General features: G+C 64.2%; 2 protein-coding genes across 3 annotated transcripts; both read left to right on the forward strand.

The window, feature by feature from the left end:
• Positions 1–949: 949 nt before the first annotated feature.
• On the forward strand, positions 950–5796 carry Mxra8 (matrix remodeling associated 8). The gene is made up of 10 exons (XM_090336034.1): positions 950–1139; positions 1897–1920; positions 2032–2346; positions 2682–2783; positions 3397–3867; positions 4156–4317; positions 4441–4480; positions 4553–4632; positions 4729–4809; positions 4985–5796. Exons 1-10 carry the CDS (start codon positions 1094–1096, stop codon positions 5008–5010), a joined length of 1347 nt encoding a protein of 448 aa, XP_090192160.1. The 5' UTR covers positions 950–1093; the 3' UTR covers positions 5011–5796.
• Positions 5797–8159: 2363 nt separating this feature from the next.
• On the forward strand, positions 8160–21807 carry Dvl1 (dishevelled segment polarity protein 1). Of its 2 annotated transcripts, none has more exons than XM_090336036.1 (15): positions 8160–8422; positions 15388–15457; positions 15577–15698; positions 15930–16033; positions 16260–16398; positions 17190–17283; positions 17363–17432; positions 17516–17655; positions 17727–17803; positions 17885–17952; positions 18102–18179; positions 18729–18860; positions 18973–19140; positions 19217–19423; positions 20593–21807. In XM_090336036.1, exons 1-15 carry the CDS (start codon positions 8253–8255, stop codon positions 20967–20969), a joined length of 2016 nt encoding a protein of 671 aa, XP_090192162.1. In that variant the 5' UTR covers positions 8160–8252; the 3' UTR covers positions 20970–21807. The 2 variants fall into 2 exon arrangements, with proteins under 2 accessions (XP_090192162.1, XP_090192161.1); XM_090336035.1 differs by having other exon boundaries at positions 8162–8422; positions 18102–18254.
• Positions 21808–21940: the final 133 nt, after the last annotated feature.

A 21940-nucleotide genomic window follows, 5' to 3' on the forward strand; every position in this document is an offset into this window, starting at 1 on the left:
GCCGCCCCCCCCCCCTGCTGCTGGTGATCAGACCGGGAGCTGCCTAGTAAGTAGGCTGGGCTCTGCTCTGGCCTGTCGGGCAGGGATCCAGGGTGAGGACCCCAGGGATGGAGCCTGTAATGATCTGTCCATCCAGATGGGCAAGGACTGTACCGAGGGCCTGGGTGGTTGTTTAGACTTTGCCTTTTCTTTCTTGTCCTGAGGTTTGCCTAACTAGCAGGGACGACTGGTACACAGTCCCTGCTCTGTAATTTCACATTTGTTTATGTGACTTTGTACATTTTCCCAGAGCTTCAAATTTGTGCTTTCTGTGTGTGTGGGGAGGGATGGGGGTCCCCTCCCCCCTTCCCCCAGGTGTATGTGTGTGTGTGTGGAGTCTCAGATCCCAGTAACCCAGGTCAGGTTTCAGGGTCTCCTAAGCTCTGCCCTGCTGGTGAGCAGCCCTAGTGGTCTGCAAGTGCTACCTCCCCCCAACCCCTCCACACTTAGTTCCCAAGGCCTCTACCGCCACCTCCCTGGCTGAGTATGCTTGTTCAGGGGAGCCTTGTGCGTTCCTCCACAGCTCCAGGAAGGGGTGCTAAGATCTCCCTCAGATAAGAGCCCAGAGTGGGAAGAATGGCCCAGCCTATGGGGAGGATGCAGGAGGAAAATGGTGGCGTCCTGTGCCCTTCAGAGGCAGGCATGGCCCCCTGGGGGGGTCCTTTTAGTGGAAGTCTCACTTCCACCTCAGAAACCCAGGTCAGGCTTCGTCCTTCGGTGGGCCTGAGAGGAGTTGCCACTAGCTAGTCCTGGTGCCCGAGGCCCCCGCCCCTTGCCTCCCGGGCCATGTCATCTACTGTCCCTCCCCGGGACAGACACCCCCCCTTCCCTGGGTGGAGTGGCTGAAGAGCAGCTCCCTCACATCAGGCCAGCCAAGGGTGGGAAGCCACGGGGCTGGCGCAGTGGAGTGGGCGGTCCAGCCTCCCTGGGCTCAGGGCTCGTGATGTCAGCGGGTACTGGGAAGGGGAGGAGGGTCGGCTGTTTTTCTGGAGAGTTGGAGCTGGAGTGAGACAAAGCAGCCGGGGGAAGCCGAGCCAGGTGCTGGGCAGCCGGCATGGAGCATTCGGGCTTCCTGCTGTGGAAACTCCTGCTTCTGCAGAGTGAGTGCTGGACGTGGGGGGGAGAGGCAGCCATGGAGCTGAGCAAACTCGGGTCTGAGCTGGGGACCAGAGGAACTGGAGGTGCCAGGTGCCTCCCAAGGCCTCTCCCTCTCTGCCTGCTGGGCCAGCTGCTCAGGGCTGCACCCCATACACAGCACAGGGTACGTGCCGGATAGGAGGGAGTCCAACATGGCCTGAGAGCTGGGGCTCCTTCCAGGTCCACAGGCCGGTCTTAGCTGGCCTGCTGCCCCGACACATTCCTCCGGAAGCTCTGGGCACTCAGCCACTTTTCAGCAGAGCGTGGGCCTGGTGTGGCTCGGGGGGCTTCCTCCCCAGGTCTGCCCGGCTTGGGGGGCCTGCCCAGGAGGAAAGCCGACATCTCCACACGGAGTTCTGGTTGTGAGGGGCTAAGGGAGCCACAGGGCTTGGGTTGAGTGGCCCCACAAATGCACAGGCAGTGCAGGCCACAGGACCAGTGCCCTCCTCAGCCTGGGTGGACGTGGCCACGGAGCAGGGGCCCCGGGGAGTCTGGCTCTCCACCTGACCAGGACAGGGCTCTCCCTAGAGCAAAGAAGGCCGGAGAAATGCAGGTACTGAATATGACAAGGCTGCGTGACTCACGTGGGGACCCCCAGCCCTGTCGGGCGTGTTCCCACTCACCGTTCAGAAGTGAGCCAGGGCTGTAGAGAGCCAAGTGGCCTCCTGGGGGGTTGGCCTGGATGTAAAGGCCCCTCTCCGCCTTGCCCTCTGCTTTCAGGCTCAGTGGCCCTCCTGTCCTCAGGTAGGTACCACCTGCCCCCCCACCCCCCTGCCCCGCCTGCCTCCCCAGCTCCTCCCTAAGCTCCTCTTTCCTCTTGCCGGCCCACCCCACCAACCTCCCCTTCCCTACCAGGGCCCGTGGGGCCCTCCACAGCAGGCAGCGGCGGCGGCAGCTCCGTGGTATCTGAGTCCGAGGTGAGCTGGGCTGCAGGCGACCAGGCGGTGCTGCGCTGCCAGAGCCCACGCATGGTGTGGACGCAGGACCGGCTGCATGACCGCCAGCGCGTGGTCCACTGGGACCTCGGCGGGGCCCCCGGCGCCCCCGGACGCCGCCTGGTGGACATGTACTCCGCGGGGGAGCAGCGCGTGTACCAGCCAGGCGACGATGGCCGCCTCCTGTTGTCCCCCTCCGCCTTTCATGACGGCAACTTCTCCTTGCTCATCCGCAGTATGGGGTCCAGGGTGCAAGCTGGGGCGGTGGTGTGGTACGGGGGACGGGCGGGGCCGGTGTGGACAGAGGGGAGCTGAGGGGCCAGGTGTGGACAGAGGGGGTGCTGGGGGCCAGGGGCCCGGTGTGGAAGGAGGGGCCCGGGGGCCGGGTGTGGAAGAAGGGGGGGCTGAAGACCAGGTGTGGATGGAGGGGGCCAGGAGCTGGGTGTGGATGGAGGGGGACTGGGGGCCGGGTGTGGATGGAGGGGGACTGGGGGCCGGGTGTGGATGGAGAGGGAGCCAGGTCTGTGAGCAAGCCGAGCTCATGCTCAGCTTCTGTCCCTGGGGCCACAGCGGTGGAGGACAGCGACGCTGGGCTGTACACCTGCAATCTGCACCACCACTACTGCCACCTGTACGAGAGCCTGGCCATCCGCCTAGAGGTCACCGATGACCGTGAGTGTGCCTGGAGCCTCCCCCACGCTGACCACCCTCCTCCTGCCTCCCCCCCACACACACTGACCGCCCTCCTCCCTGCCTCCCCCCTCCCCACCCCCCTGCCACACTGACCGCCCTCCTCCCTGCCTCCCCCCCACACACTGACTGCCCTCCTCCCTGCCTCCCCCCCACACACTGACTGCCCTCCTCCCTGCCTCCCCCCCACACACGCTGACCGCCCTCCTCCCTGCCTCCCCCCACACACGCTGACCCCCCTCCCCCCTCCCCACCCCCTGCCCACACTGACCGCCCTCCTCCCCCTGCCTCCCCCCACACACGCTGACCGCCCTCCTCCCTGCCTCCCCCCCACACTGACCGCCCTCCTCCCCCTGCCTCCCCCCACACACGCTGACCGCCCTCCTCCCTGCCTCCCCCCCACACTGACCGCCCTCCTCCCCCTGCCTCCCCCCACACACGCTGACCGCCCTCCTCCCTGCCTCCCCCCTCCCCACCCCCCTGCCACACTGACCGCCCTCCTCCCTGCCTCCCCCCCCACACACTGACCGCCCTCCCCCTGCCTCCCCTCCCCACCCCCCCGCCCACGCTGACCGCCACCGCCCCCCGCCCGCAGCCCGGGAGGCCCGCGCCTACTGGGACGGGGAGAAGGAGGTGCTGGCCGCCGCCCGCGGCGCGCCCGCCCTGCTGACCTGTGTGAACCGGGCGCACGTGTGGACCGACCGGCACCTGGAGGAGGCGCAGCAGGTGGTGCACTGGGACCGGCAGCCGCCCGGGGTGCCGCACGACCGCGCCGACCGCCTGCTGGACCTGTACGCGTCCGGCGAGCGCCGCGCCTACGGGCCGCCCTTCCTGCGGGACCGCGCGGCCGTGCGCCCCGACGCCTTCGCGCGCGGAGACTTCTCCCTGCGCATCGCCCGCCTGGAGCCGGCCGACGAGGGCACCTACTCCTGCCACCTGCACCACCACTACTGCGGCCTGCACGAGCGCCGGGTCTTCCACCTGCGGGTCAGCGAGCCGGCCGCCCCGCCGCCGCGGGCCTCGCCGGGCAACGGCTCCGGCCACAGCGACAGCGGCCCGGGCCCAGGTGCGCCGCTCGGCCCCGCCCCGTCCCTCAGGCCCCGCCCCTCAGGCCCCGCCCCTCAGGCCCCGCCCCCGTCACAGCCCCGCCCCGCAGGCCCCGCCGGCCTCGCCCCGCCCCGCCCCGCCGGCTCCGCCCCACCCGCGACCCCGCCCCGCCCACCCCGCTGCCCCGCCCAAACAGCCCCACCCCGCTGGACCCCCGTCCCCGCCCGCGGCCTGGACTCGCTCCTCCTCCTCCTCCCCTCCTCCTCCTCCCCTCGTCCGCGCCCCGACGCCCGCCCGCTTCCCGCAGATCCCACCCTGGCCCGGGGCCGCAGCGTCATCAACGTCATCGTCCCGGAGAGCCGAGCCCACTTCTTTCAGCAGCTGGGCTACGTGCTGGCCACGCTGCTGCTCTTCATCCTCCTGCTCATCACCGTGGTCCTGGCCGCGCGCCAGCGCCGCCGCGGCGACGGTGAGGCCGGGCAGCCGGCAAGGGCGGCGGGGGGGCGGGGCCAGCGGGCGGGGCGGGACCCACCCCACCCCCACCCGGGGACCCGCCCCCGAGACCTCCCCTAAGACCGGTCTCCCTGCGCAGGCTGCCGACACTCGGACCAGCGCTCGGGAAAGGCAGAGGGGTGAGTGTCTCCTAATTACCCTGCTGCCCTGCCCTCCCCACACCCCTCTAAACTGCCACCTGCCCCTCCCAGGAAGGACGTGAACGTGGCAGAGTTTTCCATGGCCACAGTGGAGCAGCCTCCTCACAGGACGACTGAGGACATCCAGCTAGGTAGGGGTGGAGGGGACACCAAGACACCGATCCCCGTGCCCTGCTCCAGACCCTGCCCTCCTCTGAGCAGGATCTTATCCTCTTCCCTGTCGCTAGATTACAAGAACAACATCTTGAAGGAGAGGGCGGAGCTGGCCCACAGTCCCCAGTCTACCAAGAATATCGACCTGGACAAAGGTGAGTGCTGCGAAGGAGTCCCCACCACGCCCCTCAGCCTGTCCCAGAGTTGGCCCTCCTAACTCTACCCAGTCCTGGGACCTCTGCTGGGGAACCACCTGCTGAAGATCTGCCCTGGTTTCCTGCTGGAGCTAAGGGGCAGAGGGTTTATGCCAGCCCTATCCTTGGATTTTAGAGTTCAGAAAGGAGTACTGCAAATAAAGGGCTCCTGGCTCCTGGCTGGGCCAGCAGCTCTGCCTGCCTCAAAGGACATCTGCCTATCCTCAACGAGGCCCTCTTCGCTCCCTCCCAGCGGCTGGTCCCGCTTGTTCCTGGAACCCGGCCTGGATTGGCAGCGTTGTGGCCTACACTCGGCTCTTGCAGGGGCCATGTTCATCTTCCAGAGTGACTGGGGCTCCTGCGGACTCTGCCACAGTGTGGATGCTGCCTTTCAGTCACCCTTTCCTAATGGTGGCCACGCTCCAGTTTTGCCACAGCCACAACCGTCATCCTGGTGATGTTGTTAGCCCTCTAGATCTCTGCTTGCTAGAGGCAGGAAAACACTCAGTGGGCTAAGTAGGACTGGAAGCCTGGATTCAGTCTTGGGCCCCCCATCCCTTCTTCAGGGAAACCCCCAGGGGCCTTCCAGATTGCGCTATGCATATGTCAGAGGCGTAGGCCAGCTGCCCTCCATGCTGTGAGGGTACTGCAGATGCACAGGTCTTCTTTCTTTGGGCAGCAGGGGTTGCCTTTCCCTTCTTCTGCTTTTTGCCCCTTCTGCAGCAAATCTTCCTAGAGCTCCCACCACAGTCACTGAACTCTGTATGACTTTTGGCCCTGATACCCATCCCTGGATGGAATCATTTGGCTAAACAGATTTGGCTGAGGATGCGCTGGGAAGTGCTATAGACGGTTCTTGGTGGCCTGTGTGGCCATCCATGCTCGACAATTCACATTTGTTCCTTCTGGGAGAATTGACACATCACAATAAAGGCAATATCTGATTTTACACGCGGCCCAGGTGTGCCTCTGCAACTCTCCCCCTGCCTGGGCCTTGGGGACTCTCAGTGAGTGCCCTTGTGAAGACGACTGCATTGTACTTCCCCATCTCCTTGAACAGAAGGTCTGCATCTGGATTCTTTTCAAACCCCTCATCCTGGGAAGGGGACACAGCAGCCAATAAGGAAGGGGTTTCAGGTTTGTTTTTTTTTTTTTTTCTGCCAACCTTGGAGCTTGAACTCGGGCCCCAGGCACTGTCATTGGACACTTTTTGTTCAAGGCTAGTGCTCTGCCCTTTGAGCCACGGTGCCACTTCTGGCTTTTTTTTTTTCCCTGAGTATGTGGTACCAAGGAATCGAACCTAGGACTTTGTGCATGCTAGGTGAGCCATGCTCCTGGCCCCATCAGTTTCTTTTTTGAAAGTTTATTTGGGCATGGAGAAGGGGGAGTGTATGAAGACAGAACATGAAGACTGCTGGCCCTGTCCTCTGAGCAGAACCAAGGCGGGGAAAAAAAGAAGCAAGAGTGGGCAGGAAGGTTTCACCAGGTACAGGTGTGACCCTTTACGGGGTCAGGAAGGAGACTGGTAGAAAAAGCTCTGGGTTCCAAGGCCTAGCAACAGGATTAGTACTGGTCCCCTGGTTCAAGTATGGCTGTGTGCTGGCTGCATGCTGTGTTCTTTTTTTTTTCTTTTTTTAACCAGTCCTGGGCTTGAACTCGGGGCCTGAGCACTGTCCTTGGGCTTTCTCAAGGCTAGAGCTCTACCACTTGAGCCTCTGCACCACTTCCTATGTACGTGGGGTGCTGAGGAATGGAACCCTGGTTTTCGTGCATGCTAGGCAAGCACTCTACTCCTAGGCCAAACTCCCAGCCCATGCGGTGTTCTTGGCACAGACGGGAGAGGGTGGGGAGGGGAGCAGCCGCAAGCATCACCGACCTGTGTCCCCACTCTGGCCCCTCCAAACCCCTCCCTTGAATAGTGGCAACCGAAAAGGGTGGCAGTCACATCTCCAAGGATCCCTCCGTGCAAAACGGTGTGGGGAGGTGCGGCTTGAGGAGAGCCAAACGCCTCTGCACAGTCTGGTTCCGCTGAGGGCCAGAGCCTGGCCAGGCACCTGCGCGTCCTGGCGTGGTCCCGGAGGACATGGCAGCACCTGCTCCAGGGCGGCCCTCAGGCCTCGGCCCCGTCCCTCCCTGTGACGGCTGGGGCTCCCCTCTCCCGGGGCTCCACGCGTCTCAGGAGCCTGGCCAGCGTGGAACTCCCTCCAGTGGCCACAGGTCTTCCACCGGAGCGGAGCGGGGCCAGCCCCCAGCTCAGCCGGACAGCACGCAGGGCGCCCCGCGGCGCCTCTGCCCGGCGGAGGGCGCGCGGCCGGTTCCGTATACCACGGCCAGGCGCCGTGAGCGTGGTCACGGCCTCAGGCCGAGGACAGACGGGGAGCCCAGGGCCGGCTCTGCCGAGGACGGCGCGACTCGGGCGCCGAGGGCGCGGCGAGACCCCAGCGGAGCGCGGGCGGCGCCGGGGGCGCCGGGGCTCCCCGGGGTCCCCCACGGCCGTCCCAGGAGCGAGCGCCCATCCGCCCGCGAGCCGAGAATCGCAGCCGGCGCGTCTTTGGGGCTCTGGTCTTGAGAACAGCGCTGGCGGTGACGCCCAGACCATGAATGGCGAGTTGGCAACGGACAGCTCGGGCTACCGCTCCGGGAGCCAGGGCTCCGCTCACTCGGTCAAGCTCCGCCCGCCCGGACCCTGGCGCCGGCCCCGCCCTCGCGGCCAGGCCCCGCCCCAGTGTCCAGGCCCCGCCCCGGTGCCCCGGCTCCGCCCTCGCAGCCCGGCCCCGCCCCCGTGACCCGGCCCCGCCCCCGTGTCCAGGCCTCGTCCCGCTGCCTCGGCCCCGCCCTCGCGGCCAGGCCCCGCCCCCGTGACCCGGCCCCGCCCCAGTGTCCAGGCCCCGCCCCGGTGCCCCGGCTCCGCCCTCGCAGCCCGGCCCCGCCCCCGTACCACGGCCCCGCCTCGTCCGCCATGCGCAGTCGCGGCTCCCACCCCTGCCCCACCACCGCCCACGCGCCCCGCCTTGCCTCCCTGCGCAGGCGCCGCCCCGCCCCACCCAGCCGCGGGCGGCGGTGACGTCACCCGCGCTCCGGCGCCCCCCGGCGGCCGCGCTCTGAGGCCGGCCGGGCGATCCCTGCGCGGCCCGAGGGGGCGGCGGGCGGCGGGCGGCGGCGGCCCTCCGAGCTCGGTCGCTCGCGCCCGTCCCGGGCAGGCGGCGGATGGGCGGCCCCAGGCCGCGAGGCAGCGGTCAGGGCGCGCGCGGTAGCCGGGGCCTCGCAGGGCGGGCGCGCGCGGGGGCCTCGGCGCGGCCGGGCGGGGCGCGGGCCGGCGGGCGGGCGGGCGGGGAGGGCGCCCCGCGTCCGAGCCTCGGGCCGGGCCCTGACGCCGCGCGGGCCCCGCGCCGCCGCCCCGCGCCATGGCGGAGACCAAGATCATCTACCACATGGACGAGGAGGAGACGCCGTACCTGGTGAAGCTGCCCGTGGCGCCCGAGCGCGTCACGCTGGCCGACTTCAAGAACGTGCTGAGCAACCGGCCCGTGCACGCCTACAAATTCTTCTTCAAGTCCATGGACCAGGACTTCGGGTCAGTGGCGCCGCCGGCCCGCGGCGCGGCACCCGGCGGCGGCTCTTCCCGGGCGCGTCCACCTGTCGGCCCAGCGCGGCGGCCGCGGCCCAGGGGCCCCGGAGGGAGGACGGGCGAGGCCCTGGCTCCCTGACCCGGGCGGGCGGGCGGGCGGGCGGTCTGCGGGTCCGGATCCGAAGCCCCCCTCCCCCTCGGCACAGGCCGGGCTCCGGGTGCTGCCGGCTTCCCTCCCGCAGGAGCTCGCAGGGGTCAGGAGGGTGTGTGGTTCCTGGGGACTGGGAGCAGGGGGGGACAGGGGCGTCAGACAGGAGCTCCCACGGGTCAGGAGGGTGTGTGGTTCCTGGGGACTGGGAGCAGGGGGGGACAGGGGCGTCAGACAGGAGCTCCCACGGGTCAGGAGGGTGTGTGGTTCCTGGGGACTGGGAGCAGGGGGGACAGGGGCGTCAGACAGGAGCTCGCAGGGGTCAGGAGGGTGTGTGGTTCCTGGGGACTGGGAGCAGGGGGGACAGGGGCGTCAGACAGGAGCTCCCACGGGTCTGGAGGGTGTGTGGTTCCTGGGGACTGGGAGCAGGGGGGACAGGGGCGTCAGACAGGAGCTCGCAGGGGTCAGGAGGGTGTGTGGTTCCTGGGGACTGGGAGCAGGGGGGACAGGGGCGTCAGACAGGAGCTCCCACGGGTCAGGAGGGTGTGTGGTTCCTGGGGACTGGGAGCAGGGGGGACAGGGGCGTCAGACAGGAGCTCGCACAGGTCAGGAGGGTGTGTGGTTCCTGGGGACTGGGAGCAGGGGGGACAGGGGCGTCAGACAGGAGCTCGCAGGGGTCAGGAGGGTGTGTGGTTCCTGGGGACTGGGAGCAGGGGGGACAGGGGCGTCAGACAGGAGCTCCCATGGGTCAGGAGGGTGTGTGGTTCCTGGGGACTGGGAGCAGAGAGGGGACAGGGGCGTCAGATAGGAGCTCGCAGGGGTCAGGAGGGTGTGTGGTTCCTGGGGACTGGGAGCAGGGGGGACAGGGGCGTCAGACAGGAGCTCCCACGGGTCAGGAGGGTGTGTGGTTCCTGGGGACTGGGAGCAGGGGGGGACAGGGGCGTCAGACAGGAGCTTCCATGGGTCAGGAGGGTGTGTGGTTCCTGGGGACTGGGAACAGGGGGGGGGCATCAGGGGCATCAGACAGGAGCTCGCAGGGGTCAGGACGGTGTGTGGTTCCTGGGGACTGGGAGCAGGGGGGACAGGGGCGTCAGACAGGAGCTCCCATGGGTCAGGAGGGTGTGTGGTTCCTGGGGACTGGGAGCAGGGGGGACAGGGGCGTCAGACAGGAGCTCGCAGGGGTCAGGAGGGTGTGTGGTTCCTGGGGGCTGGGGGGGGGGTCGGGGCATCAGGGGCATCAGACAGGAGCTCCCATGGGTCAGGAGGGTGTGTGGTTCCTGGGGACAGGGAGGGGGGTCGGGGCATCAGGGACGTCAGACAGGAGCTCCCACAGGCCTGGAGGGTGTGTGGTTCCTGGGGACTGGGAGGGGGGTCGGGGCGTCAGGGGTGTCAGACAGGAGCTCGCAGGGGTCAGGAGGGTGTGTGGTTCCTCGGGACTGGGAGCAGGGGGGGACAGGGGCGTCAGACAGGAGCTCCCACGGGTCAGGAGGGTGTGTGGTTCCTGGGGACTGGGAGCAGGGGGGAGCATCAAGGGCGTCAGACAGGAGCTCCCATGGGTCAGGAGGGTGTGTGGTTCCTGGGGACTGGGAGCAGGGGGGGGCGTCAGGGGCGTCAGACAGGAGCTCGCACGGGTCAGGAGGGTGTGTGGTTCCTGGGGACTGGGAGCAGAGGGGGGGCAGGGGCGTCAGACAGGAGCTCGCACTGGTCAGTAGGGTGTGTGGTTTCTGGGGACTGAGAGGGGGGAGGGCATCAGACAGGTCCGACTCCCAGCAGATACCTAGGTGGGAAAGGGGGAGCCTGAAGCGGGTGAGGACCGCCGTGTGGTCCCTGGGGCTGGCAGTAGTTTCTTCCCTGGTAGGGTCGTCATGAGAAGACCGAGGTCACTGGTTGCTGGCGACCACGGAGCTTCATTCCACCTGCGCTGCCCAGAGGTTCCTGGCTTTTGGGCCCTTGTCCCAAGTGAGACGCCACTGGCACTTCTAGGAGACCAGGTGTCTGCTGCCTTGGGCCAGCTTCTGAGCCAGTGTCTCCAAGCCTGACCACTGTAGTAGCTGTCCCGGGAGAAAGGGTTTTCCACTTATGCCAAGCTAAGCCTCTGAGACAAGGAGCAGGGGTTTGGCTGCCTGGCCTAGCAACAGACATGGTAACCCGAGTCTGCTGCTTGGCAGTGCCGGAGGTGGGGGCCGGACTTAGGCCTGCGGTTGGGGCAGGTGCTCCTGCTGTCCTCAGGCATGTCATGTCCTTGTGTGTGGCCTGGTCTTGGGATCTTGACATTGAGGACAGTTCCTCGATTCCGTGGCTACACAGTCCCCAGCAGCCCCAGGTCAGGTCAAGCTCAAGCTACCATGTGGCTCAGGGCCTGTGTTTTGGGAGAGGGAGGGGAGCAGCCAAGAGTCATTGGACACCAGGGCTCTTGCCCACCTGGCCCAACAACAAGGCATACACCGCGGAGGGAACATCCTTGGCTGCCTTAAAGGCTTGGTGCTGGAGCTTTGCTTGGGCTCCAAGAGACTGGTCCTCCCTCCCTTCCTCCATCCCTTCCTCCCTCCCTTCCTCTCTCCTTCCCTCCCTTCTTCCCTCCCTCCCATGTCTGGGTGACCTCTCATGGTCTCCAGTCCTCTGGGCATCTCTAGACTTGAGCATCAGGTGTGTGTGGATGGGCTGCATGGTTTTTAACTTAGTCTGTTATTTTAGCAAAAGTCACTGAAGATGCAGACTAATGCTGCTGGGTACTGTATGGTGCACAGGCTGCTGTCGGCACTGATTTGGAACCATTTTGAGGGGACTCTGTGCCCTCTTCCTAATGCCCATCGAGGGCTGCCAGAAGCAGATCACCTGGCCTCACCCCACGTGTTCTCCAGCACAGCCATGCTGTGGGCAGGCGTGGGGGCCTGGAGGTGCCGACCGTGGAGGTGGTTGTGGGTCTGGATCTCAGGCAGGAACAGTTCCTCTGGGAATGGCTAGATTGTGGGGCAGTTAGCTAGCAGGGGCCTTAGGGGTTCAATGCGGGAATCCCATACTTGTGGAAAAACTGGGAGGCAAAGAGCAGCTAGCTTAGAGGTGACACAGGATGTCCTATAACCAGACAGGACAAGGGCGGTAGCTTGTTTCCTCCTTGTACTCTGATCATTGATCTGCTGTCCTCAAGAGCCTGAGAGAAGATCTCTGCCAGCTGCTTCCCTTCTCTCCGGGCTTCAAAGTCTGCACTTAGTAGAAACAGTTCCCTTGGGGAATGGCTTCTCACACTTTGGTGTCAGTGAGGGCTGAGCTAGGAGCATGCCCTTGGATACCCAGTGACAGGAGCCTGGCTCTGGGAGAAGGGAGGCAGTTCCTGGTTGAGTTGAGTAGTGGCTTCAGAGATGGCCTGATAGAGGCTCTGAAGAGGTCTGGCTGAGTGAGGCTTTCCTGCTCCAGACCACAGCTGGCTATCTAGGAAGGAGTGGGTTCTGGTCAGTGTTGGCCCCCTCCATACACACCTTTGACCAATGCGTGTCAATGTCCTGGTTGTTCTGATTCAGGACCCATAGGACTTGGGGGACAGAGCCCTGTGTTGGTGCAAGGTAGCCTCTGAGGCAGAGACAAAAGGTGTTTGACTCTCCGCGCTAGGACTGGAGAAGTGTGCATTGCTGGGGTCAGCGGGATGGACGTGGCACTTAGCTAACTGACTGGCAGAAGCTCCTGCCTCTCCATCTCTGAGGGACAGAGATAGAGCTAGGGGGCAAGACTTGGGTCTGGGAGCCCCAGCTCCGTGTGTCCTGATAGGGCCATGATGGGGATGCTGGCTGGGATGAGTATTTGGCCATTCTGCCCTTGCTGACTGTGTCTTCTGGGTTCAGAGATTCAGCCTCTCCACGCTGAACTGGGAGAGTCCAGGCAGTTGTTAGGCATTACCTGGGCTGTGGGTATAATTGAGGCTGCAAAGCCTGAGCCCAGGGCAGAGACTAAGGTGCACATACACACACGGTTCCACGTTTGTGTGGCTGGTAGGAGAGTGGCTAGCTTTGGGCTCGGAGTGAGGCAGTAGCCTGCTGGATAGTGAGGCAACAGGCCTCTGGGTTGAGGTGTCGCCACCCCTGGCTTGGTGGTGGTAGGACCCTTGTCCTCAAGCTGCAGGGTGCTTCCTGGAGATGGGATGTTTACCTGTCCTGTGTTACAATGCTCTGCCAGCCTTTGCCTGAAGAGGAGGACAGACTACGGAAGTGTGCCACTGCGGAAGCTGTCCTTCCAGGCCAGGCTGCGCTGAGCTCCGGGCTCATCCCCGGGGCAGGATGCAGCCAACCAAGATCTCCTTAGGAATTGTGAGGTTCTAGGTAGAGTGCTAGTCCTGAGTGAAAAAAAGAGGCCCTGAGTTCAAGCCCTAGTACTGCATGCATGTGGGTGCACGCACACACGTACATACCTACACACGAATGGTGAGGTTGGGGTGAGATGTGGACCAAATGCTGAGAGAAGCTCAGCCTCCTCTGGACAGTCCAGGAGATGAACAGCACAGAGTCATCGGGCACTGTACTGACCACGGGTGAGAGCCACCCGTCTGTACCCTAGGGCCTCTGGCAGGGATTTCTCTGAGCTCTACAGCAATCTTACCCCTCTCCTGCTGCTCTGGCCCTCTGGCCCTTCTCACACCAACATCTAGGAGAAAGGCAAGACTTGGGTTCCTCAGACTGAGTCGTGGTACCAGAAACGGGGCCTTTGTGCCTGGAGGGGCATCCAGGTAAGGGGAGGGGCTTGTGAGTGAGGAGGGGAGGCAGAGACCTCAGGGGTCATCTTGAGGCCCTGGCGGGAGCGGAGCTCCATGTGGCTCTGAACGAGGTGGGAAGCACCTGTGGAGAGGGCCCTGCCGTGGTGCTTGGTGAGGCTCCTGCGTCTCCCTGTGGTGAGTCAGACAGGGCTGGCCTTGGGCGTGGCAGTGGGGAGCTTGCCAGTGCGCCTCTGGGGCCAAGGTTGGGAGCTGAGGCAGGGATTTCTGCTGGGGTCTCTGCCTTGGTCAGTTTATCTAGAGGGCCTCTGGTGCATCAGCTGCTGTGGGCAGAGCCTCGGGGCCCATGGCACTCTGGCAGGTTTCCCCTGGTGTCAGGCTCTTTAGTTTGCTTCAGTCCAGGTCTGGTATCTGTATCCCAGCCTTTCCTTTCCTTTGCAGTGGTTGGGCTGGGGCAGCAGACACTGTGGGGCCCCGAGAAATGGCTTCCTGCTCTTAAGACCCCAGGTCCTTGGTGTGAGTCCCAGATGAGGCACCGGAGGCAGTGGCTGGATGGTATCCCTGCACATGTTCCTGTCCCCCACTCCACCCGAGGCCTCTTCCCGTGGGTTTTCGCTCCCTGGATGGTGTGGTAGCTGGTGTCGGCTTAGATGGCATAGTGCAGTTACCTCTGCTGCCCAGGACAGGCTGTGCGGCATCTGGGGTCAGTGAACCTGGAGCAGCAGGCAGGGGTGGCCTTGTGCCTGGCCAGGGACTGTTGGGTACGAGGTGCTTCCAGCAGGTGAGTGCTCCAGCTCCCATCCTGCTGTTCGGGACAGCTCACCAGCACGGAAAATCCGGTTGTGCTCAGCTCCACCGAGCCCTTCCCAGTGGCCCACAACCTGTGCTGCCTGCTTTGTCCCTGTGCCGTGGCCTTGTTCCATTTCACATTCCCTTCCTTGGCAACCTGCTTGGGTACCCTTAGCCTCTTCCCAGCCCGTTAGTAGAAGCAGCATTAAGACAAAGCGAGCTGGGCACGGTGGCTCTCGCCTGTCATCCTAGCTACTCAGGAGGCTGAGATCTGAGGATCAAGGTTCAAAGCCAACCGGGCACTAAAGTCCATGAGACTCTTATCTCCAATTAACCACTAGAAAACTGGAAGTGGCACTGTGGATCAATGTGGTAGAGTGCTAGTCTTGAGCTGAAGAGCTTAGGGACAGCGCCCAGGCCCAGAAATTAATAAATAAATAAAAAAACAAGGTGAGACTTGGTGCTGGTCAGTGGCTGTGGCTGGTTACCGGTCCCCGGCCACCCCTCCAGGTCTTTAGGTAGGTCAGCCTGAGGCCTCCGAGCTGGGGCTGGTCTGGTGCACGGAGTCTGCTCTGCCTCCCTGGATGGGCAGATATTTATGAGGACAGTATGCCCCCTTGACCACACGAAAGACTGACGTGTGACCTGCCTTGGCCAGCTGTGACGTAGGACCTGTGCTGGGCTGGTGGGCTACAGACATGGGGCAGAGTGAGATGCAAATCATACCGGTTGAGACCCTGGACATTCCAGAGCGGTTCAGGGGGCATACTGGGCATACTGGGCAGGGGATGGCAGCCCCATGGCCTGGGTGGTTGCCCGAGGAGCCAGAGACCTGCTGATCTTGTGCAGTTTCAAGTGCAGGGCTGGGCTGGTCAGAGTCCTGTCTGTGGATGGCTGGGATTAGAGCCCTTGAAATGTGCAGTGTACCCACAGTGAGCGATAGAGAAGAGCCACAGGGCTGCACTGGGCACCTAGGAGGTGGCCTGCTGGCTGAGACAGGAGGGTTGGGGACAAGCCCCAGAGTGGTGTGGTGCCAGAGTGGTGTGTGCTTTGGGAGCAGCGGAGGCGCGAGGCTGAGGGTACCCCTGGAGTGTGAGGCAGCTGGGAGCCAGGCTTTCCTAGGAGCCCTTTGCTCCACGTCCATCCCCTGCAGAGGCTGGAGGCTCACCCAGGGGTGAGTAACCCGGGTAGCGCCCCTGTCCCCATCCCAGCGCTGGAGTGGAAGCAGCGCCAGTGGATGGTCACAAAGGCCCTTGAGGAGACCGTGTGCTGGAGGGGCCCTGCGAGGCCTGTGAGGTCTCCTGTGGAGCTGCCTGTGTCTGTCTCTGTCTGCAGGGTGGTAAAGGAGGAGATCTCTGATGACAATGCTAAGCTGCCCTGCTTCAATGGCCGGGTGGTGTCCTGGGTGAGTGAGGGCCCTTCTGGAAGGAGTGGTGTGGGCTGGAGGAAAGTAGGGAAGAGGAGCTGGCTCTGCAGGAGCGACCTAGAGACAGGTGCATTTCTGAGGCCTGGCTCCCTTCACAGCTGGTCCTGGCTGAGGGAACTCACTCAGACGTGGGGTCCCAGGGCGCTGACAGCCACACAGACCTTCCCCCACCCCTCGAGCGGACAGGTGGCATTGGAGACTCCCGGCCTCCCTCCTTTCAGTAAGGACTCGGGCTGGGGTGGGGAGGGGACAGAGCCCTGTTGTTCCTGGACACCTGCTACCTAAGGTCCATCTGGAAAGGGCTGGACACAGGGACAAGGCCCTCAGTGGCCAGGAGATGCCTGCTGGACCTGAGGTCCCACCCCATGTAGGGATAAAGATGGCCCATCCTGCCCCACCCCTGCCCAACCCCTCCCCCCCACCCCCTGCATCCTACCTGTTCTTTTCATAGTCCAAACGTGGCCAGCAGTCGTGATGGGGTGGACAATGAGACAGGCACAGAGTCCATACTCAGTCATCGGCGGGAGCGAGGCCGGCGCCGGAACCGTGATGAGGGTACTGCCCCCATGGTCTCAGACCCGGACCCACCCCTCCTGGGAGGCCACGGTGCCCGCGTCAGACCTCAGCAAGAGATCCGTGGGCGGAATCCCTAGGCCTGGCGCCTCCCCCACACGCGTTCTCCTTGCCACCCATGGCCCCCAGACCAGCAGCAGCTTGAGGTGCCCTTTGACCCTGTGGGTTCTGGAGCTCTATAGTCAGCTCCGGCTCTGCTGCCCCACAGCTGCCCGGACCAATGGGCACCCAAGGGGGGACCGGCGGCGGGACGTGGGGCTGCCCCCAGACAGCGCGTCTGCCGCACTCAGCAGCGAGCTCGAGTCCAGCAGCTTCTTGGACTCGGACGAGGAGGACAACACGAGCCGGTGGGCTGTGCGTGCATGCGTGCGTGTTCTAGAGGCCCACAGCTGTGTATGCGTGTGGGTGTGTACATGAGTGTGTGTCCTAGAGGCCCACTTGTGTGTTGCTTGTGTGTATTCAAGAGGACCACTTGTGTATATGTGCATGTATGTGTGTGCGCTAGAGGCTCACTTGTGTATCCATATGTGTATGTGCATGTGTCTGTGTGTTCTAGAAGCTCAGTCACGTGTACGTGTGTACCCACATGTGTTTTACAGGATCACATGTGTGCACGTGTGTGTTCTAGAGCCCCACTGGTGTGTAGGTACCTGTGTGCACGTGTGTGTTCTAGAGCCCCACTGGTGTGTGTTCTAGAGCCCCACTGGCGTGTAGGCACCTGTGTGCACGTGTGTGTTCTAGAGCCCCACTGGCGTGTAGGCACCTGTGTGCACGTGTGTGTTCTAGAGCCCCACTGGTGTGTGTTCTAGAGCCCCACTGGTGTGTGTTCTAGAGCCCCACTGGCATGCAGGTACCTGTGTGCACGTGTGTGTTCTAGAGCCCCACTGGCGTGCAGGTACCTGTGTGCACGTGTGTGTTCTAGAGGCTCATTCTGGGCTGTCTTCCCGTGCTCACGTCTGTGCTCGTCTGCCTACGTGCATCTCACGTACACCTGTGCGTCCGTTGCCCATGAGCTGTGTGGGGTGTGGAGGCAGTGGCTCCTGTCGGTACTTCTCGGGTCAGTCTGGACAAGCGCTGTCTATGTGACTCCTTAGTCTGCGACCTTGGCCCTCTGACCTTGGGCTTCCTGCCTCGCCAGGCTGAGCAGCTCCACGGAGCAGAGCACCTCCTCCCGGCTTATCCGGAAGCACAAGCGCCGGAGGCGGAAGCAACGCCTGAGGCAGACCGACCGGGTTGGTGGTAGTGGTGGGGTGGGGGGCGGTGGGCTGTGTCCATGGGAGCCCACTGCAGTCCCTCACCGGTCCCCTCCAGGCCTCCTCCTTCAGCAGCATCACCGACTCCACCATGTCCCTGAACATCATCACCGTCACACTCAACATGGGTGAGGCCTTGTGGGCGAGCAGGGCTGGGTGGGAGTGGGCCTGGGCTGGGGTCTGCAGGGCCTGCTCACAGCCCCTCCTGCAGAGAGACACCACTTTCTGGGCATCAGCATTGTGGGCCAGAGCAATGACCGGGGCGATGGTGGCATCTACATCGGCTCCATCATGAAGGGCGGGGCCGTGGCCGCCGACGGCCGCATCGAGCCTGGCGACATGCTGCTGCAGGTGCGCGCGTGGGCGGGTGGGGGCGGGCAGCCCCTCCCCTGACCCCACTGACCCCGGCCCGCACCCTGTAGGTGAACGACGTCAACTTTGAGAACATGAGCAATGACGACGCGGTGAGGGTGCTGCGGGAGATCGTGTCCCAGACGGGGTGAGGAGGGTTTGTGTGGGGCTGGAGGGCACCGGGGCGGTGCCACTCGGGGCCTCACCCAGGTGACCTGCCTGCCCTCAGGCCCATCAGCCTCACGGTGGCCAAGTGCTGGGACCCCACACCTCGGAGCTACTTCACCATCCCTCGGGGTGAGTGACCTGGCGGGGCGGAGGGAGGCTGGGGGGGCGGGGCGGGGCGCCGTGCCTGGGCCCAGCCTCCTGAAGGACCTCTCTTTGCTCCTGTGCTGCATGGACCCTCGACATCACCCTCCGTCCCTTGCCTTGTGGTGACTGCCCAGCTGACCCCGTGCGGCCAATTGACCCGGCTGCCTGGCTGTCGCACACAGCCGCGCTGACGGGCGCCCTGCCCCGCTACGGTACGAGCCCCTGCTCCAGTGCCATCACTCGCACCAGCTCCTCCTCACTAACCAGCTCAGTACCTGGCGCCCCACGTAAGTGGCAGCTTGTGAGAACCCAGCAGAAAACAGGCTGGAGGCGAGGGTCTGTTCCAGTCCTGAGCCGTGGTGTTGCCATGGCTGTTGCTGGGCTCGTGGCACATGTCGTCCCCAGCACCCTGTGCAGGTGCCCACTGCCCAGCCCCACCACCGTCTCGAGGAGTGGAGGGCCCGGCAGGGTGTGCCAGTGGGGGGAGGAGCGGGTCCTGTCTGCTTACCTGCCACTGACACAACTAACAGCCCTGAGCTTGCGGGACTGCAGGCCCGGTCTGTGTGACACTGGTCTTCTGTGGTGGGCGGCCATACCCCCTTTTGGCTCCTGGTGAGGGGCGTCTGCAGGAGTGGGGGAAGGCCCAGCTCCCCGAGCCCAGCCCGCTCAGTTTCGCGGCTCCAGGCTTTGGGCTATGTCCAGAGCTGCCGCTGTGTACTGGCTGCTCACTTGGAGCTGGGTGGGGGCGGGGTGTTCTGCAGAGCTGGAAGAGGCACCCCTGACAGTGAAGAGCGACATGGGTGCTGTCGTCCGGGTCATGCAGTCACCTGACTCGGGACTGGAAATCCGTGATCGCATGTGGCTCAAGATCACCATAGCCAATGCTGTCATCGGTGAGCGGCTCCCGCCGGCCCCAGGCTCTGCGGGGAGGGTCGGGCTTGCTCCTCCCTCTGGTGGGGCCCCGTGAGTGTCCGCTGGCCTGACTCTCAGTGGGCGTGCGGCCAGGGGCGGATGTGGTGGACTGGCTATACGCACATGTGGAGGGCTTCAAGGAGCGGCGGGAGGCCCGGAAGTACGCCAGCAGCATGCTGAAGCATGGCTTCCTACGGCACACCGTCAACAAGATCACCTTCTCTGAGCAGTGCTACTACGTCTTCGGGGACCTGTGCAGCCGTGAGTGAGGCCCGTCAGGTGGGGGCTTCAAGGACCCATCCAGTGGGTCTCACCCGACCTCCTCCCCTCCCACCAGATCTTGCAGCCCTGAACCTCAACAGTGGCTCCAGTGGAGCCTCGGATCAGGACACCCTGGCCCCGCTGCCCCACCCACCTGCACCCTGGCCCCTGGGTCAGGGCTACCCCTGCCAGTACCCTGGGCCCCCGCCCTGCTTCCCACCTGCCTACCAGGACCCTGGCTTCAGCTACGGCAGTGGCAGTGCCGGAAGCCAGCAAAGCGAAGGTGAGTATCTTGCCAGCCCTCGCTCGGCTCGCTGCTTCCTGGCCCTGCCTGCCTGGCCCTGGCCCCTGTGCTCTTGCTGTGTGCTTGGGCCCCCTGTGGGGCAGGGAGGAGGGAGGAGTGTCGTGTGGTTCAGTGGGGAGAGCGCCAGGGGAAGGGGACACCCCGGCCAGGGCATGGGGTCAGAAGTTGGGGTGGCAAGAGTGGGTATGAGGGTGACAAGGCCATCAGGCGGGGTTACTCTCCAGGCCCATGACATAGGGAGGACAGGCCTCACTCTCCAGGGCTCCTCTGCCTCTGGCTGGGAGTCAGAAGAGGACAGTGGACGGGGCTCGGGGCCACTGGAGAGATGGGACGAGGAGAGCCCTCAAGGGGGGGACAGGATGGAGAAGAGGCCCAAGCCTGAGTTGGGCATAGTAAGGCCAACGGCCATTCTGCAGGGTCCAGACAGAGGTGGTGGCAGTCAGCATAGGGCCCCAGGAGGTGAGGAGACAGGAGGCGAGCTGGAGGGTGTCTCAGGACCCTGCATAGGCCCTTGCACCCACCAAAGCCCAGTCTGGCCTGCAATCAGCTCAGCTGGCAGTGGGTGGGCACTGGGCTGGTGTGTGACTCGTGCTATCCCTTGCTTTATGCTGAGCAAGCCTTAGACTGAAGGACTAGCACTGTGGACCCTCAGGCCGGTAAGCCAGGGCCCCACATCCCTCTCAGCATGGCCCAGCCAGTGTGTGTTCTCAGGGAGAGCCTGGGACAGGAGCTGAGCCAGCTAGCTGGTTCTGGCCCTGGGTTTTGGGGGACAGTGGGTGTTTGGGGTCTGTGGCCCATGATGGCCGATGGGGTCACCAGTCCACAGGTCCTTCACTGGTACCTCAGTTTCTGTAGGACCAGCATTGGGTCGAGGTATGAGGTGTTGCATTGGTCCCTGTGTACCTGCTGCTGCCCCTCTCCACCTCCCAGCTGCCCCTGTGCTGGGGCGGGGCCCGCCCAGCCCTGCGTCTGCATGGCCACCCCTCCCTCTCTGCCTGCTCCGGCCTGCCCAGCCCTGTGTCTGCATGGCCACCCCTCTCTCTCTGCCTGCTCCGGCCCGCGCAGTCCCGGGCTTTCTGGGAGCAGCTGGTGGGCCAGGAAGCCCAGCTTGGTACTGACCTTGCCCTTTTCTCCCCCTTTATTCCTAGGGAGCAAAAGCAGTGGGTCCACCCGGAGCAGCCGTCGGGCCGCAGGCCGTGAAAAGGAGCGCCGGGCGGCTGGAGCTGGGGGCAGCGGCAGTGAGTCAGATCCTACAGTGCCAAGTGGGTCGGGCAGCACAGGCTGGCAGGAGCGCCCCGCCAGCCAGCTTAGCCGTGGCAGCAGCCCTCGCAGCCAGGCTTCTGCGGTCGCCCCAGGGCTCCCCCCACTGTACCCACTGACAAAGGCCTATGCCATGGTAGGGGGGCCCCCAGGAGGGCCACCTGTCCGGGAGCTGGCCACCGTCCCTCCGGAGTTGACAGGCAGCCGCCAGTCCTTCCAGAAGGCCATGGGGAACCCCTGTGAGTTCTTTGTGGACACCATGTAAACGTCCTGTCCAGAGCAGGGGCCACGGCCGGCCTGCCTGCAGGGTCGCCTTCGTGGCTGGCAGCCAGCCAGGACAGAGGAGATGCAGGGTGCAAGGAGCAGGACAGAGAGGAGGGGCCGAGGGCACAGTACCATTGTGGTCTGGGCTGGGTGGCCCGCTTGCTCCCAGGGCCTCCTGGCGGAGCGGCCATGTCCCTGCAGGTCTGTGTTCTGGTACAGGTGGGTCTGGGAACGTGACCGCCCACAGGAGCCTTGGGCTCCATATTTCCCCCCACTCTCCTAGAGCTGCACACAGGGTCTCAGATGGAGCGAGGCCTAAACGTCTCCCAGTCCACAGGCCTTGTTTTTCAGACCCAGGTGGGGGCTTCTAGGAGTTGGATGGAGTCCCCAGACCTTTGGCTGTCCATGTGGGATGTAACTTATTTATTTATTGCTGGCCTGCCTGCTCTGGAGGTGGCAGCTGGCTACAGGCTGGGGCACTTTGCATGTTCCCCTCCCTCCTGGGATTCAGAGCAAGCCTGAGAGCAGAGGCTGTGACTGGAAAATAAATTGTGGAGGAAAGGTGGTGGGGGTGCAGGAGAGAGGCTGGGGTCTGAGCACCACGTCCTGGCCTTGGTAGAAGGGTAGTGGCAGGCGCAGATGCTGCAGGAGCAGGCTCTGGGGGCAGAGGGTGGCCAGCGCAGGAGGTCCTCGGGGCCATTGTCTGGCATGTGCAACTGCCTTCTGCTGTAGATACGGTGTCAGGTCCGCGTGACTGGGTAGTTCCTGTAGAGCTGCTTCTGTGTAAATGCTGCTTCTGTGTAAATGCTATTTTAAACACTAAAAAGCATTTAATTTTATGGGACTGCCTCGTGTTCTAGTTTCCCCTTTTCCATCCTGGCTACCTCAGGACCAGGATGCAGGAGCCAGTCCGGAGCCAGCCTGGGTCTCCCAGCAGCCCAGGCTCTGCCCCGTGCTGGCCGGCTTTCTGTC

This window comes from Megascapheus bottae, chromosome 6 (assembly GCF_031878675.1).
Source record: "Megascapheus bottae isolate mThoBot1 chromosome 6, mThoBot2.hap1, whole genome shotgun sequence".
Classification (NCBI taxonomy): Eukaryota; Metazoa; Chordata; class Mammalia; order Rodentia; family Geomyidae; genus Megascapheus; species Megascapheus bottae.